This window comes from Coregonus lavaretus, assembly GCF_964263955.1.
Source record: "Coregonus lavaretus genome assembly, contig: HAP1_SCAFFOLD_4768, whole genome shotgun sequence".
Taxonomy (NCBI): domain Eukaryota; kingdom Metazoa; phylum Chordata; class Actinopteri; order Salmoniformes; family Salmonidae; genus Coregonus; species Coregonus lavaretus.
In genome coordinates this window covers 14,046-32,500 of record NW_028165483.1, presented here as the reverse complement: position 1 = coordinate 32,500, position 18,455 = coordinate 14,046, and the positions used below count along the sequence as shown (strand labels likewise).

At 47.6% G+C, this 18,455-nt stretch overlaps 1 protein-coding gene across 1 annotated transcript; it reads left to right on the top strand.

Annotated features, from left to right (window-relative positions):
* Positions 1–609: 609 nt before the first annotated feature.
* On the top strand, positions 610–18,109 carry LOC311115805 (uncharacterized protein; the record flags this gene model as incomplete). Its single annotated transcript, XM_084190934.1, has 3 exons — positions 610–1,032; positions 3,590–3,676; positions 18,059–18,109. Coding segments are annotated over exons 1-3 (267 nt in total), but the record flags the coding sequence as incomplete, so codon positions are not given.
* Between the last annotated feature and the right edge of the window lie 346 nt (positions 18,110–18,455).

The window sequence follows — 18,455 nt, the reverse complement described above, 5'->3', positions numbered from 1 at the left end:
CCTCTCTGATGGGACCTGGGCCAGTTACATGAATGGTGCTGCTGGACACGTGACTTTGTCTCAATGTGGTCTCCCTCTTGGCGTCGCAGAATTTCTCATGTTTTCTCTGGCATAGGGCCAGTTTTTTTTTTCTCTCTTGTGGTGCCTCCCTCCTCCTCACCCTCCCTCACCCCCATTATCCTCCCACAGGAAAGGTGCTTTCTCTCTCTCTCTCTCCTTTTTTTTTTTTTTTTTTACCTCATTCTCATTCAGTGAGTAGGCTGGTTTCGTGTGGGCTGTGGAGATGCATTTATAATGCCCAGTGTTTTTTTGTAGTCTTGCCAATCCGTGTAAAAACTCTTGCCCCGGCCATATAGTCTACGTTATAAAAGTCTAGTTATTGTTATTTGTCAGTCAAATCACGACACGTGGATTTGACTGTGCGCCCCTGTCACCATTTTATTTTCAATAGGTCTCCCGCTCATTTGTAACGACAGGAGCTGAAATTCCAATCGATCCCGGGCTTATTTTTATCACCAAGGCCACCCCCACCCACTTCGACAGAGAGAGGAGACCGGGAGGGTTTTTTTCTCAGCCAAATACTGAAGTGGGCAGCACGTGCTGTTCATAATACAGTCAAGCAACATCTCCCTCCGGCGTTTTTTTCTTCTTCTTTTGTTTTTCTTTTGAGTAGCACCAACATATTCCGTGTAACTTTGATAGCCTTACCTGCCGGTTGATTCGTGCATTAGCTTACAACAAGAGGATCCCCCCCTCTCAAGCTCGTGCACCAGGACGTCCGGTGGCTGGCGGTGTGGTCGGTTAGTGTGCAGGCAGGGCAGGATAGGCTCCAGGCTGACGGTGTGTGTTGTACAGTAGAGAGAAGCTGCTGCAGGAGAGATTACTATTTGGTACAAAGTCACAATGAGTGCACACGGTGAAGAAGCCGGGGAGAGTTCAGGAACCGGGACCCAGGAGCCGGAGCCGGAGCCGGCGGCGGCTGCAGAGGCTCCGGCCAAGCGCAAACCGGGCAGACCGAGGAAGCCTGTTAAGGTCGGTCCTAATGTATTTTTTTTAATCCGATGTAGGCTAACATACATGCCAGACATATATGCAGTTGCCACTATGCTAGTGTGTGTGTGTGTGTTCCCATTGCGCTTTGGGGATAGGCAACTCTGTCCGGATGCATCGCGCAGCGCTATACCGATGTTGTTAACGCAAAACTTGGAACAATCAAACGGACCTGCAGGGACAGTAAAGCATGGAATGTTTGTTGTTGCTGTTTACAAAAAGGTTCGGTTTGTTTTTTAAATGCGGTTAAGGGGTTAATGTTGGCAATGATTGTAAGTAGAGAGGACTCAGTCGTTGTAGATAAGCCCGTCGAACCGTCGGGGTTTAGTTTCACCATTCAACAACATATAGGGTTGCAGAACTATACGATTCCATATATATTTTAAATATACAGTGAATAATATTATTGTGTGAAATGTAACGGCTGTTTGTAGTTTAGAAATGATATAGGCCTAAGGAAGTTTTCATCCCCATTGGCTTCGCCAGTTAATCCCAGCTATAGGTTGAGCCAATGCATAGCTGCACCACGTACTTGATTTTATAACACATTTCCTTCGAGATAACTTTGCCATGAATGACTCAACAATTTGGTTGCGTTTGCTAGTACCCCCTTGTTTATTTTTTGAAAACATTGGTTCGAGACAAGACAGGCTATGCATAGGTTGTCCTACTGTAGGAACCTCGGCAGGCTGTGTTTTGATTGGTCATGAATAGTGATCTGCTGAGGTTCATTAGAAGATATTCCGTCAAAGTTGACTCACACATCCTGTAACACCCCGAGAGATATTTTAAAGTATTCATGTAGATGTGTTTATGGTTGATAAAGGATATGATTCAGTGCCTAAATGAAGTCATAATGTGACTCACATCAACATTCATAAAAATACATTCCGTTTTTTTTTCAAAAATGCAAACACCAACTGGTGGCCAAAGCACAACAGTTTGGCATTACATACCCCCTTTTCATACACAGACAAAGATCCCACTAATGTACCACGCCTGCTTATGTATGGCAGCTGTTATCTGAAAGAGGTAGGGGTAAAAAAAACAAAAACATGGTCAATTAAAAGCCACCAAAAGACCTAGTCATGATTCCTGCATTTTCACAGACCCTGTAACTAGAATACAGGTATCAGGTCTGTGTGAATGGTTCTCTGCTTCTCTGCAGGTATCAGGTCTGTGTGAATGGTTCTCTGCTTCTCTGCAGGTATCAGGTCTGTGTGAATGGTTCTCTGCTTCTCTGCAGGTATCAGGTCTGTGTGAATGGTTCTCTGCAGGAATCAGGTCTGTGTGCTTCTCTGCAGGTATCAGGTCTGTGTGAATGGGTCTCTGCTTCTCTGCAGGTATCAGGTCTGTGTGAATGGGTCTCTGCTTCTCTGCAGGTATCAGGTCTGTGTGAATGGTTCTCTGCTTCTCTGCAGGTAAATTCATGAACACTTCCATTGTTTAACACCTCCCTAATTTGCAATGCAACCAGCCTCCATGGTTTAACAACACCCCCTCCCAGTTTGCCAGTTACCTACTGATATGTATTAAAGGGGTATTACCTACTGATATGTATAAAGGGGTCTCCTGTAGCTCAGTTGGTAGAGCATGGCGCTTGCAACACCAGGGTTGTGGGTTCGATTCCCACGGGGGGGGCCAGCATGAAAAATGTATGCACTCACTAACTGTAAGTGGCTCTGTATAAGAGCGTCTGCTAAATGACTCAAATGTAGATTCTATTCTTAGTAATAAACAAGGCACCAGAACTGAGCTTGTCTTTTTTTAGTTATTAATAGATTAGTAACCTATCATATTCAGCGAAGGGCTGTGAAAGTGTATGTTGGTAAATGGTGTGCAATGCCTATCCTTTAAAAACAAAGTCTGAGGGCAGATTTAGTGTGAGGATTTAGATTTTTTTTTGACTGCAGAAACAACTCTCACTCTCACATACATGGTAGAAAGACCAAGAGACCACCAGTAAATGGTAGACAGACCAAGAGACCACCAGTAAATGGTAGACAGACCAATAGACCACCAGTAAATGGTAGAAAGACCAAGAGACCACCAGTAAATGGTAGACAGACTCAAGAGACCACCAGTAAATGGTAGACAGACCAATAGACCACCAGTAAATGGTAGACAGACTCAAGAGACCACCAGTAAATGGTAGACAGACCAAGAGACCACCAGTAAATGGGAGACAGACCAAGAGACCACCAGTAAATGGGCACATTGTTGAAAGGGACATTTTCCTTTAGGAGAGAGAGAGCGAGGGAGGGAGGGAGGGGGGAGGAGAGGGGGGCAGTGGGCCATAGCTTTGTTTGCGTCCCAAATGGCACCCTCTTCCCTATATGGTGCCTATGGACCCTGGTCAAAAGTAGTGCACTAAATAGGGAATAGGGTGCAATTTGGGACACAGACTATGTTTCCTGGCCTTAGTCCTCTACGCTCAGCCCCATGTTCATGTTCAACTTGTTTCTCCCCCTGTCTGTCTGTCTGTCTGTCTGTCTGTCTGTCTGTCTGTCTGTCTGTCTGTCTGTCTGTCTGTCTGTAGGAACCTACTGGAGAGCCCGCCCCTAAACGACCAAGGGGCCGTCCCAGAGGCAGCAAGAACAAATGCCCGTCCAAGGCAGCCGCCAGGGTGAGAACCATGCTGCTGAAACACCTAACCTTCACACACACACACACACACACACCAGCCTACTGCTAGACACACCTCAACACCTCACCCTAACCCTGACATCTCAACACCTCACCCTCACCCTAACCCTGACACCTCAACACCTCAACACCTCAACACCTCACCCTCACCCTGACACCTCAACACCTCAACACCTTACCCTAACCCTGACACCTCAACACCTCACCCTAACCCTGACACCTCAACACCTCACCCTAACCCTGACACCTCAACACCTCACCCTAACCCTAACCCTGACACCTCAACACCTCACCCTAACCCTGACACCTCAACACCTCACCCTAACCCTGACACCTCAACACCTCACCCTAACCCTGACACCTCAACACCTAACCCTAACCCTGACACCTCACCCTAACCCTAACCCTGACACCTCACCCTAACCCTGACACCTCACCCTAACCCTAACCCTAACCCTGACACCTCAACACCTCACCCTAACCCTAACCCTGACACCTCACCCTCACCCTAACCTGACACCTCAACACCTCACCCTAACCCTGACACCTCAACACCTCACCCTAACCCTGACACCTCACCCTAACCCTGACACCTCACCCTAACCCTGACACCTCACCCTAACCCTGACACCTCAACACCTCACCCTAACCCTGACACCTCACCCTAACCCTAACCCTGACACCTCAACACCTCACCCTAACCCTAACCCTGACACCTCAACACCTCACCCTAACCCTGACACCTCAACACCTCACCCTAACCCTGACACCTCAACACCTCACCCTAACCCTGACACCTCACCCTCACCCTAACCCTGACACCTCAACACCTCACCCTCACCCTAACCCTGACACCTCAACACCTCACCCTAACCCTGACACCTCAACACCTCACCCTAACCCTGACACCTCACCCTCACCCTAACCCTGACACCTCAACACCTCACCCTAACCCTGACACCTCAACACCTCACCCTAACCCTGACACCTCAACACCTCACCCTAACCCTAACCCTGACACCTCACCCTCACCCTTACCCTAACCCTGACACCTCAACACCTCACCCTAACCCTGACACCTCAACACCTCACCCTAACCCTAACACCTCAACACCTCACCACCTCACCCTAACCCTGACACCTCACCACCTCACCCTAACCCTGACACCTCAACACCTCACCCTAACCCTGACACCTCACCCTCACCCTAACCCTGACACCTCAACACCTCACCCTAACCCTGACACCTCACCCTAACCCTAACCCTGACACCTCACCCTAACCCTGACACCTCACCCTAACCCTAACCCTAACCCTGACACCTCAACACCTCACCCTAACCCTAACCCTGACACCTCACCCTCACCCTAACCTGACACCTCAACACCTCACCCTAACCCTGACACCTCAACACCTCACCCTAACCCTGACACCTCACCCTAACCCTGACACCTCACCCTAACCCTGACACCTCACCCTAACCCTGACACCTCAACACCTCACCCTAACCCTGACACCTCACCCTAACCCTAACCCTGACACCTCAACACCTCACCCTAACCCTAACCCTGACACCTCAACACCTCACCCTAACCCTGACACCTCAACACCTCACCCTAACCCTGACACCTCAACACCTCACCCTAACCCTGACACCTCACCCTCACCCTAACCCTGACACCTCAACACCTCACCCTCACCCTAACCCTGACACCTCAACACCTCACCCTAACCCTGACACCTCAACACCTCACCCTAACCCTGACACCTCACCCTCACCCTAACCCTGACACCTCAACACCTCACCCTAACCCTGACACCTCAACACCTCACCCTAACCCTGACACCTCAACACCTCACCCTAACCCTAACCCTGACACCTCACCCTCACCCTTACCCTAACCCTGACACCTCAACACCTCACCCTAACCCTGACACCTCAACACCTCACCCTAACCCTAACACCTCAACACCTCACCACCTCACCCTAACCCTGACACCTCACCACCTCACCCTAACCCTGACACCTCAACACCTCACCCTAACCCTGACACCTCACCCTCACCCTAACCCTGACACCTCACCACCTCACCCTAACCCTGACACCTCAACACCTCACCCTAACCCTGACACCTCACCCTCACCCTAACCCTGACACCTCACCACCTCACCCTAACCCTGACACCTCAACACCTCACCCTAACCCTGACACCTCACCCTCACCCTCACCCTGACACATCAACACCTCACCCTAACCCTGACACATCAACAGCACCTCTAACTCAGGCATACCAGTGGAGCACACACATACAGGGACACAGTGCTATTATAGTATAAACAATTGTCCTATGGGTGGCCCCATCAGGAATTAAACCGTTGTCCTATGGGTGGCCCCATCAGGAATTAAACCGTTGTCCTATGGGTGGCCCCATCAGGAATTAAACCGTTGTCCTATGGGTGGCCCCATCAGGAATTAAACCGTTGTCCTATGGGTGGCCCCATCAGGAATTAAACCGTTGTCCTATGGGTGGCCCCATCAGGAATTAAACCGTTGTCCTATGGGTGGCCCCATCAGGAATTAAACCGTTGTCCTATGGGTGGCCCCATCAGGAATTAAACCGTTGTCCTATGGGTGGCCCCATCAGGAATTAAACCGTTGTCCTATGGGTGGACACAGCAGGAATTAAACCGTTGTCCTATGGGTGGACACAGCAGGAATTAAACCGTTGTCCTATGGGTGGCCCCAGTGGTCACCAACCTTTTCTGAGCCCAGATCACTTTCTGAGCAAAAATGCAGGGCCGATTTTTTAAAAACATGACTTAAAAAACATAAGGCCTATGCATTAACCTCCTCTCCTCTCCTCTCCTCTCCTCTCCTCTCCTCTCCTCTCTCCTCTCCTCTCCTCTCCTCTCCTCTCCTCTCCTCTCCTCTCCTCTCCCCCAAATCAATCACACCGACTACCATCCTGAGAGATGTTGTGATGTGTATGATATGAGGATGTGTATGGTCGGCAGGGCTTGGTATACAGGGCTTTGACACATGCTGCGTCCCAAACGGCTGCGTCCCCAAACGGCTGCGTCCCCAAACGGCTGCTTCCCCCAAACGGCTGCGTCCCCAAACGGCTGCGTCCCAAACGCGTCCCAAACGGCTGCGTCCCCAAACGGCTGCGTCCCCAAACGGCTGCGTCCCCAAACGGCTGCTTCCCAAACGGCTGCTTCCCAACACGGCTGCGTCCCCAAACGGCTGCGTCCCCAAACGGCTGCTTCCCAAACGGCCGCGTCCCCAAACGGCCGCGTCCCCAAACGGCTGCGTCCCCAAACGGCCGCGTCCCCCAAACGGCTGCGTCCCCAAACGGCCGCGTCCCCAAACGGCTGCGTCCCCAAACGGCTGCGTCCCAAACGCGTCCCAAACGGCTGCGTCCCCAAACGGCCGCGTCCCAAACGGCTGCGTCCCCAAACGGCTGCGTCCCCAAACGGCCGCGTCCCCAAACGCGTCCCAAAACGGCACCCTATGGTTTGTGTGCCCCTCTTTCCATATTCTGTGCCACAGGATGTGCTTTCTGGGGATAGAAGCATCAGGTCATTCATTGGTTATTAACCAAAAACAGATGACCTCATTTAATTAAATCTGAATTCCAAATTGCACCCTCTTCCTTATTTAGTGCACTACTATTGAGCAGGGCCCAAAGGGCCCATAGGGCTCTGATCAAAAGTAGTGCACTATATAGGGAATAGGGTGCCTTTTGGGAAGCAGCCTGAGATATGGACAAGCGTAACAATTATAGTGTGATAAATATAAGCCATGTTTTCATCTGAACTAGGAATTAGGATTGGCTAAGCTTCCGGCCTATCCAAAGCATTGTGCCATGTTAATTATGCTTAGTGGTTGAAACGTGTTGTAACATGACCATGTGATCTCAGATAACACACATGACGTATGTAGGTACTAGTTGGCTGGCACTGTCCTGAATATGTGGAACCTGTCTTGTTAGCAGAACAATATCCCCAAGTTATTCATTCAATCATTCCTGTCATTAACATTGTATTATAATCAGGCTCCAAGGCCACCCATAGTAGTGGAGATTAGTGTGATCATCTCTTCAGTACCTCTGTCTAGGTGACATGATGATACACTGAGATATTCTCCACTCAGCAGCTGCAGTCATGTTGGAACCTGATCTATATACAATGTGCCAGTCTGCTCATTTAAACCCTCCTCCTCCTCCTCCTCCTCCTCCTGACCTCCTGACCTCTTCCTGTCCTCCTCCTCTACCTCCTGTCCTCCTCCTCCTTCACCTCCTGTCCTCCACCTTCTGTCCTCCTCCTCCTCCTGTCCTCCACCTCCCGTCCTCTTCCTCCTGTCCTCCTCCTCTACCTCCTGTCATCCTCCTCCTGTCCTCCACCTCCTGTCCTCTTCCTCCTGTCCTCCTCCTCCTGTCCTCCTCCTCCTCTTCCACCTTCTGTCCTCCTCCTCCTCCTCCTCCTCCTCCTCCTCCTCCTCCTCCTCCTCCTCCACCTCCTGTCCTCCTCCTCCTGTCCTCCACCTCCTGTCCTCTTCCTCCTGTCCTCCTCCTCCTGACCTCCTCCTCCTCCTCCTCCTCCTCCTCCTGTCCTCCTCCTCCACCTCCTGTCCTCCTCCTCCTGTCCTCCACCTCCTGTCCTCTTCCTCCTGTCCTTATCCTCCTGTCCTCCTCCTCCTCCACCTTCTGTCCTCCTCCTCCTCCTCCTCCTCCTCCTCCTCCTCCTCCTCCTCCTCCTCCACCTCCTGTCCTCCTCCTCCTCCTGTCCTCCTCCTCCTGTCCTCCTCTAACTCCTGTCCTCCTCCTCTACCTCCTGTCCTCCTCCTCCTGTCCTACACCTCCTGTCCTCTTCCTCCTGTCCTCCTCCTCCTGTCCTCCTCCTCCTCTTCCACCTTCTGTCCTCCTCCTCCTCCTCCTCCTCCTCCTCCTCCTCCTCCACCTCCTGTCCTCCTCCTCCTGTCCTCCACCTCCTGTCCTCTTCATCCTGTCCTCCTCCTCCTGACCTCCTCCTCCTCCTCCTCCTCCTGTCCTCCTCCTCCACCTCCTGTCCTCCTCCTCCTGTCCTTTACCTCCTGTCCTCTTCCTCCTGTCCTGCTCCTCCTGTCCTCCTCCTCCTCCTCCTCCACCTTCTGTCCTCCTCCTCCTCCTCCTCCTCCTGTCCTCCTCCTCCTGTCCTCCTCCTCCTGTCCTCCTCCTCCTCCTGACCTCCTGACCTCTTCCTGTCCTCCTTTAACTCCTGTCCTCCTCCTCTACCTCCTGTCCTCCTCCTCTACCTCCTGTCCTCCACCTCCTGTCCTCTTCCTCCTGTCCTCCTCCTCCTGTCCTCCTCCTCCTCTTCCACCTTATGTACTCCTCCTCCTCCTCCTCCTCCTCCTGTCCTCCTCCTCCTGTCCTCCTCCTCCTCCTGACCTCCTGACCTCTTCCTGTCCTCCTCCACCTTCTGTCCTCCTCTTCCTCCTCCTCCTGTCCTCCTCCTCCACCTCCTGTCCTCCTCCTCCTGTCCTCCACCTCCTGTCCTCCTCCTCCTGTCCTCCTCCTCCTCCTGACCTCCTGACCTCTTCCTGTCCTCCTCCACCTTCTGTCCTCCTCCTCCTCCTCCTGTCCTCCTCCTCCTGTCCTCCTCCTCCACCTCCTGTCCTCCTCCTCCTCCTCCTCCTCCTCCACCTTCTGTCCTCCTCCTCCACCTCCTGTCCTCCTCCTGTCCTCCACCTCCTGTCCTCTTCCTCCTGTCCTCCTCCTCCTGTCCTCCTCCTCCTCCTCCATCTTCTGTCCTCCTCCTCCTCCTCCTCCTCCTCCTGTCCTCCTCCTCCACCTCCTGCCCTCCTCCTCCTGTCCTCCTCCTCCTCCTCCACCTTCTGTCCTCCTCCTCCTGTCCTCCTCCTCCTCCTCCACCTCCTGTCCTCCTCTTCCTGTCCTCCACCTCCTGTCCTCCTCCTCCTCCTCCACCTTCTGTCCTCCTCCTCCTGTCCTCCTCCTCCTCCTGTCCTCCTCCTCCTCCACCTTCTGTCCTCCTCCTCCTGTCCTCCTCCTCCACCTCCTGTCCTCCACCTCCTGTCCTCTTCCTCCTGTCCTCCTCCTCCTGTCCTCCTCCTCCTCCTCCTGTCCTCCTCCTCCTCCTCCTCCTCCTCCTCCTCCTCCTCCTCCTCCTCCTCCTGTCCTCCTCCTCCTGTCCTCCTCCTCCTGTCCTACTCCACCTCCTGTCCTCCTGTCCTCCTCTTCCTGTCCTCCTCCTCTACCTCCTGTCCTCCTCCTCCTTCCCCATCTAGCCTTCCTTCCATCCCCAGTTTGACCTGATGAGGCCAGGCCGTGCTAACGACTAGTGGCTTGTCTTCACACACACACACACACACACACACACACACACACACACACACACACACACACACACACACAGACACACACGCACACACACACACACACACACACACACACACACACACACACACACACACACACACACACACACACACACACACACACACACACACACACACACACACACACACACACACACACACACAGACACACACGCACACACCGGGACTATAAATTAAAACACTGTGAGGGTGTTGTGTTACAGACAGACCATTAAATGCCCTCATTAAAAATGCAATCAGACAACTGGGTTCAAGAACACTGATTGGCTGTAGTGGTGGTGAGCAGAAGTGGACTGAAATAAGTGCTGGTACTCATTTTAGGGGCTGGTAATGGTTATATTTAGGTGCTGGTAATGGTTATATTTAGAGGCTGGTAATGGTTATATTTAGGGGCTGGTAATGGTTATATTTAGGTGCTGGTAATGGTTATATTTAGGTGCTGGTAATGGTTATATTTAGGGGCTGGTAATGGTTATATTTAGGGACTGGTAATGTTTATATTTAGGTGCTGGTAATGGTTATATTTAGGGGCTGGTAATGGTTATATTTAGGGGCTGGTAATGGTTATATTTAGGGGCTGGTAATGTTTATATTTAGGTGCTGGTAATGGTTATATTTAGGTGCTGGTAATGTTTATATTTAGGTGCTGTAATGGTTATATTTAGGTGCTGGTAATGTTTATATTTAGGTGCTGTAATGGTTATATTTAGGTGCTGGTAATGTTTATATTTAGGTGCTGGTAATGGTTATATTTAGGTGCTGGTAATGTTTATATTTAGGTGCTGGTAATGGTTATATTTAGGTGCTGGTAATGTTTATATTTAGGTGCTGGTAATGGTTATATTTAGGTGCTGGTAATGTTTATATTTAGGTGCTGTAATGGTTATATTTAGGTGCTGGTAATGTTTATATTTAGGTGCTGGTAATGTTTATATTTAGGTGCTGGTAATGTTTATATTTAGGTGCTGGTAATGGTTATATTTAGGTGCTGGTAATGGTTATATTTAGGTGCTGGTAATGGTTCTATTTAGGTTCAGGTAATGGTGCAGGTAATGTTTATATTTAGGTGCTGGTAATGGTTATATTTAGTTGCTGGTAATGGTTATATTTAGGTGCTGGTAAAGGTTATATTTAGGTGCTGGTAATGGTTATATTTAGGTGCTGGAAATGTTTATATTTAGGTGCTGGTAATGGTTATATTTAGGTGCTGGAAATGGTTATACTTAGGTGCTGGTAATGGTTATATTTAGGTGCTGGAAATGTTTATATTTAGGTGCTGGTAATGGTTATATTTAGGTGCTGGTAATGTTTATATTTAGGTGCTGTAATGGTTATATTTAGGTGCTGTAATGGATATATTTAGGTGCTGGTAATGTTTATATTTAGGTGCTGGTAATGGTTATATTTAGGTGCTGGTAATGGTTATATTTAGGTGCTGTAATGGTTATATTTAGGTGCTGTAATGGTTATATTTAGGTGCTGGTAATGTTTATATTTAGGTGCTGGTAATGGTTATATTTAGGTGCTGGTAATGGTTATATTTAGGTGCTGTAATGGTTATATTTAGGTGCTGGTAATGGTTATATTTAGGTGCTGTAATGGTTATATGTAGGTGCTGTAATGGTTATATTTAGGTGCTGGTAATGGTTATATTTAGGTGCTGGTAATGGTTATATTTAGGTGCTGGTAATGGATATATATGTGCTGGTAATGGTTATATTTAGGTGCTGGTAATGGTTATATTTAGGTGCTGGAAATGGTTATACTTAGGTGCTGGTAATGTTTATATTTAGGTGCTGGTAATGGTTATATTTAGGTGCTGGTAATGGTTATATTTAGGTGCTGGTAATGGTTATATTTAGGTGCTGGTAATGGTTATATTTAGGTGCTGGTAATGGTTATATGTAGGTGCTGTCATGGTTATATTTAGGTGCTGGTCATGGTTATATTTAGGTGCTGGTAATGGTTATATTTAGGTGCTGGTAATGGATATACAGTGGGGAGAACAAGTATTTGATACACTGCCGATTTTGCAGGTTTTCCTACTTACAAAGCATGTAGAGGTCTGTAATTGTTATCATAGGTACACTTCAACTGTGAGAGACGGAATCTAAAACAAAAATCCAGAAAATCACATTGTATGATTTTTAAGTAATTCATTTGCATTTTATTGCATGACATAAGTATTTGATCACCTACCAACCAGTAAGAATTCCGGCTCTCACAGACCTGTTAGTTTTTCTTTAAGAAGCCCTCCTGTTCTCCACTCATTACCTGTATTAACTGCACCTGTTTGAACTCGTTATCTGTATAAAAGACACCTGTCCACACACTCAATCAAACAGACTCCAACCTCTCCACAATGGCCAAGACCAGAGAGCTGTGTAAGGACAACAGGGATAAAATTGTAGACCTGCACAAGGCTGGGATGGGCTACAGGACAATAGGCAAGCAGCTTGGTGAGAAGGCAACAACTGTTGGCGCAATTATTCGAAAATTGAAGAAGTTCAAGATGACGGTCAATCACCCTCGGTCTGGGGCTCCATGCAAGATCTCACCTCGTGGGGCATCAATGATCATGAGGAAGGTGAGGGATCAGCCCAGAACTACACTGCAGGACCTGGTCAATGACCTGAAGAGAGCTGGGATCACAGTCTCAAAGAAAACAATTAGTAACACACTACGCCGTCATGGATTAAAATCCTGCAGCGCACGCTAGGTTCCCCTGCTCAAGCCAGCGCATGTCCAGGCCCGTCTGAAGTTTGCCAATGACCATCTGGATGATCCAGAGGAGGAATGGGAGAAGGTCATGTGGTCTGATGAGACCAAAATAGAGCTTTTTGGTCTAAACTCCACTCGCCGTGTTTGGAGGAAGAAGAAGAATGAGTACAACCCCAAGAACACCATCCCAACCGTGAAGCATGTAGGTGGAAACATCATTCTTTGTGGAAGCTTTTCTGCAAAGGGGACAGGACGACTGCACCGTATTGAGGGGAGGATGGATGGGGCCATGTATCGCGAGATCTTGGCCAACAACCTCCTTCCCTCAGTAAGAGCATTGAAGATGGGTCGTGGCTGGGTCTTCCAGCATGACAACGACCCGAAACACACAGCCAGGGCAACTAAGGAGTGGCTCCGTAAGAAGCATCTCAAGGTCCTGGAGTGGCCTAGCCAGTCTCCAGACCTGAACCCAATAGAAAATCTTTGGAGGGAGCTGAAAGTCCGTATTGCCCAGCGACAGCCCCGAAACCTGAAGGATCTGGAGAAGGTCTGTATGGAGGAGTGGGCCAAAATCCCTGCTGCAGTGTGTGCAAACATGGTCAAGACCTACAGGAAACATATGATCTCTGTAACTGCAAACAAAGGTTTCTGTACCAAATATTAAGTTCTGCTTTTCTGATGTATCAAATACTTATGTCATGCAATAAAATGCAAATTAATTACTTAGAAATCATACAATGTGATTTTCTGGATTTTTGTTTTAGATTCCGTCTCTCACAGTTGAAGTGTACCTATGATAAAAATTACAGACCTCAACATGCTTTGTAAGTAGGAAAACCTGCAAAATCGGCAGTGTATCAAATACTTGTTCTCCCCACTGTATATGTGCTGGTAATGGTTATATTTAGGTGCTGGTAATGGTTATATTTAGGTGCTGGAAATGGTTATACTTAGGTGCTGGTAATGGTTATATTTAGGTGCTGGAAATGTTTATATTTAGGTGCTGGTAATGGTTATATTTAGGTGCTGGAAATGGTTATACTTAGGTGCTGGTAATGGTTATATTTAGGTGCTGGAAATGTTTATATTTAGGTGCTGGTAATGGTTATATTTAGGTGCTGGTAATGTTTATATTTAGGTGCTGTAATGGTTATATTTAGGTGCTGTAATGGTTATATTTAGGTGCTGGTAATGGTTATATTTAGGTGCTGGTAATGGTTATATTTAGGTGCTGTAATGGTTATATTTAGGTGCTGTAATGGTTATATTTAGGTGCTGGTAATGTTTATATTTAGGTGCTGGTAATGGTTATATTTAGGTGCTGGTAATGGTTATATTTAGGTGCTGTAATGGTTATATTTAGGTGCTGGTAATGGTTATATTTAGGTGCTGTAATGGTTATATGTAGGTGCTGTAATGGTTATATTTAGGTGCTGGTAATGGTTATATTTAGGTGCTGGTAATGGTTATATTTAGGTGCTGGTAATGGTTATATTTAGGTGCTGGTAATGGTTATATTTAGGTGCTGGTAATGGTTATATTTAGGTGCTGGAAATGGTTATACTTAGGTGCTGGTAATGTTTATATTTAGGTGCTGGTAATGGTTATATTTAGGTGCTGGTAATGGTTATATTTAGGTGCTGGTAATGGTTATATTTAGGTGCTGGTCATGGTTATATTTAGGTGCTGGTAATGGTTATATTTAGGTGCTGGTCATGGTTATATTTAGGTGCTGGTCATGGTTATATTTAGGTGCTGGTCATGGTTATATTTAGGTGCTGGTAATGGTTATATTTATGTGCTGGTCATGGTTATATTTAGGTGCTGGTCATGGTTATATTTAGGTGCTGGTCATGGTTATATTTAGGTGCTGGTAATGTTTATATTTAGGTGCTGGTAAAGTTTATATTTAGGTGCTGTAATGGTTATATTTAGGTGCTGGTAATGGTTATATGTAGGTGCTGGTAATGGTTATATTTAGGTGCTGGTAATGTTTATATTTAGGTGCTGGTCATGGTTATATTTGGTGCTGGTAATGTTTATATTTAGGTGCTGGTAATGGTTATCTTTAGGTTCTGGTAATGGTTATATTTAGGTGCTGGTAATGGTTATATTTAGGTGCTGGTAATGGTTATATTTAGGTGCTGGTCATGGTTATATTTAGGTGCTGGTAATGGTTATATTTATGTGCTGGTCATGGTTATATTTAGGTGCTGGTCATGGTTATATTTAGGTGCTGGTAATGGTTATATGTAGGTGCTGGTAATGTTTATATTTAGGTGCTGGTAAAGTTTATATTTAGGTGCTGTAATGGTTATATTTAGGTGCTGGTAATGTTTATATTTAGGTGCTGGTAAAGTTTATATTTAGGTGCTGTAATGGTTATATTTAGGTGCTGGTCATGGTTATATGTAGGTGCTGGTAATGGTTATATTTAGGTGCTGGTAATGTTTATATTTAGGTGCTGGTAATGGTTATATTTAGGGGCGGTTAACCAGCCAAGTTGTCTCACAATACGACGGGAGGCTATATACGTTAACCAGCCAAGTTGTCTCACAATACGACGGGAGGCTATATACGTTAACCGGCCAATACGACGGGAGGCTATATACGTTAACCAGCCAATACGACGGGAGGCTATATACGTTAACCAGCCAATACGACGGGAGGCTATATACGTTAACCAGCCAATACGACGGGAGGTTATATAAGTTAACCAGCCAATACGACGGGAGGCTATATACGTTAACCAGCCAATACGACGGTAGGCTATATACGTTAACCAGCCAATACGACGGGAGGCTATATACGTTAACCAGCCAATATGACGGGAGGCTATATACGTTAACCAGCCAATACGACGGGAGGCTATATACGTTAACCGGCCAATACGACGGGAGGCTATATACGTTAACCAGCCAATACGACGGGAGGCTATATACGTTAACCAGCCAATACGACGGGAGGCTATATACGTTAACCGGCCAATACGACGGGAGGCTATATACGTTAACCAGCCAATACGACGGGAGGCTATATACGTTAACCAGCCAATACGACGGGAGGCTATATACGTTAACCAGTCTGACTTAGTCCCTGCTGTGAACATGGTGTGTGTCCCAAATGGCTCTGGTCAAAAGAAGTGCACTAAATAGGGAATAGGGTGTGATTTGAGACACAGCCCCCCTATCTGGGGGGCATCTCTTCTGTGAGTCTGTCTGCAGCACACCATTGGGAATAAGGGTGGAATGCAGAAAATGCGAGCTCGTCTTCAGACATTCAGGTTGAAAGTGGGCCTGAGGAAAAAAAATGTCAACATAAATGTGATCTTTTATGTGAATCATATCATCTCACTAGCTTTTTAGTCCTTAAGGGCTTGTCGGTTTGCGGGGGGATGTAGTTGGCGCTCTAGTCTGTGCTTTGACGTCTGGTGACTGATTGGCTGGTAACCTCCAGAGCAGCAGGGGAAGTAGTGGAGGTGTTTGGCAGATAAGGGTGTGGGTGTGTGTTTGGCAGCTAAAGGATCATCTCACCAGAGAGATGAGGCTGTGAGAAGGACCACCTGCAGACGGGATCTCTCTGAGACGGGGGGGGGGAGGACTGGCCATAGGGCAGTTCGAGTAAATGCAATTTTGGCCTGGTCCAGCTTTGGCCTGGTGGTTCTGTCTGAATCGGGTTTTCTGCACAAAATGATCATTATTTGGCTAATAATGGAGGCATCGAGGGGAATTGCATTGGCCATTCATCAATGCATTACAACATAACATACTTTTTCACCAAGTCATCACTACACTCAGATTGACTCAGTTACCATCACAAAGCCATTCCTGTTTGGATGGGTAAGGGAGACCTAGACTAGAATTACCCTGGAACCTGAGACCTGGCTCTTGGTTTGGCTCTTGGCTCTCTGGTGGAGGAGGAGGTGGAGGAGGAGGAGGAGGTGGAGGAGGAGGAGGTGGAGGAGGAGGTGGAAGAGGAGGAGGAGGTGGAAGAGGAGGTGGAGGAGGAGGAGGTGGAAGAGGAGGAGGTGGAAGAGGAGGAGGTGGAGGTGGAAGAGGAGATGGAAGAGGAGGTGGAGGAGGAGGAGGTGGAGGATGGGGAGGAGGAGGAGGTGAAAGAGGAGGAGGAGGAGGTGGAGGAGGAGGAGGTGGAGGAGGAGGAGGGGGAGGAGGGGGAGGAGGAGGGGGAAGAGGAGGAGGTGGAGGAGGAGGAAGAGGATGAGGAGGAGGAGGCAGTCACAGAGACATGAGAAGGAGGAGCCGTATAGCTCTACGGAGACGATTACAGATTACAGACGATTACAGATTACAGACGATTACAGATTACATTTTATTGGTCGCGTACACATATTTTGCAGATTTTATCGCAGGTGCAGGTTAATAACATCCAAGGATTCACCCCATTTCCTACTTAGTACACTACTGTTGACCTGAGCCGTGTGGCCCCTGGTGAAAAGTAGTGCACTATTTGGAATAGTGTGCCATTTGGGAGACACCCTATAACTGCCCACCATGGTTCTTATCTGAGAGGGGAGACCTCTGATAAAGGTCTACCTCATTCCAACCTGAAGAGCAGAAAACTGTACTGGTGAAATATTGCTCTCAGCCAACTGGAGGAACTTTTGTAGTGCTGAAATGGGGGATTTGTTTCAGGTGGGGTTGGGGATAAAGGAGGCACACACTACACTACACTCTCTTCTCTTATAAACACAGGGTTATATGTCCCACTGAAAGTACCTTGAGGCAGATATACAGGTATCCAACCATTATCTCTGCAACCTTGGAGATGATCGAGTGACACAAACACTATTGTTCTCTCAGTTAACCCTGAAGGGGAAATAAATAACTGAACACAATGGATGTGAATGATAACCAATGACTATTAACTAGGTCAATGTCTACACACTTAGAAAAAAAGGTGCTATCTAGAACCTAAAAGGGTTCTTCGGCAGTCCCCATAGGAGAATCCTTTGAAGAACCCTTTTGGGGTCCAGGTAGAACCCTATTGGGTTCCATGTAGAACCCTCCAAAGGATTCTCCTATGGGGACAGCCGAAGAACTGTTCTGAAACCCTTTTTTCTAAGAGTGTTTTTTTTTTTTTAGCCCTGCAGGGGGGATAAATAAGTGATGAAATATGAGATATATTTCTAGATATTTTTCTAGATGTAGTTCTAGATGTATTTCTAGATATAGATATATTTTCTATATGTTGTGTCTAATGAGGAGTCTTGTGTTTGTTTTGCAGAAAGCCCTGGCCTCTGGAGAGAAGAGACCCAGAGGCAGACCCAGGAAATGGGTGAGTCACCTTTGACCCCATTCCACCAAACACTGTGTGTGTGTGTGTGTGTGTGTGTGCGCGTGCGTGTGTGTGCGCGTGTGCGTGTATGCACATGCATGCTCGTGTATGGAAATCTCAACACTACACAAAGCACTCTTCCACAAGGCATTTAAACCTGATACATATTTAACATGATATAACCTGTTTCTGAGTCATTTGAGCTCAGAGATAGAGGTATCAGTGTGGATATCTTTAGGTTAAAGGGTATGTTAGAGGTATCAGTGTGGATATATTTAGGTTAAAGGGTATGTTACAGGTATCAGTGTGGATATCTTTAGGTTAAAGGGTATGTTAGAGGTATCAG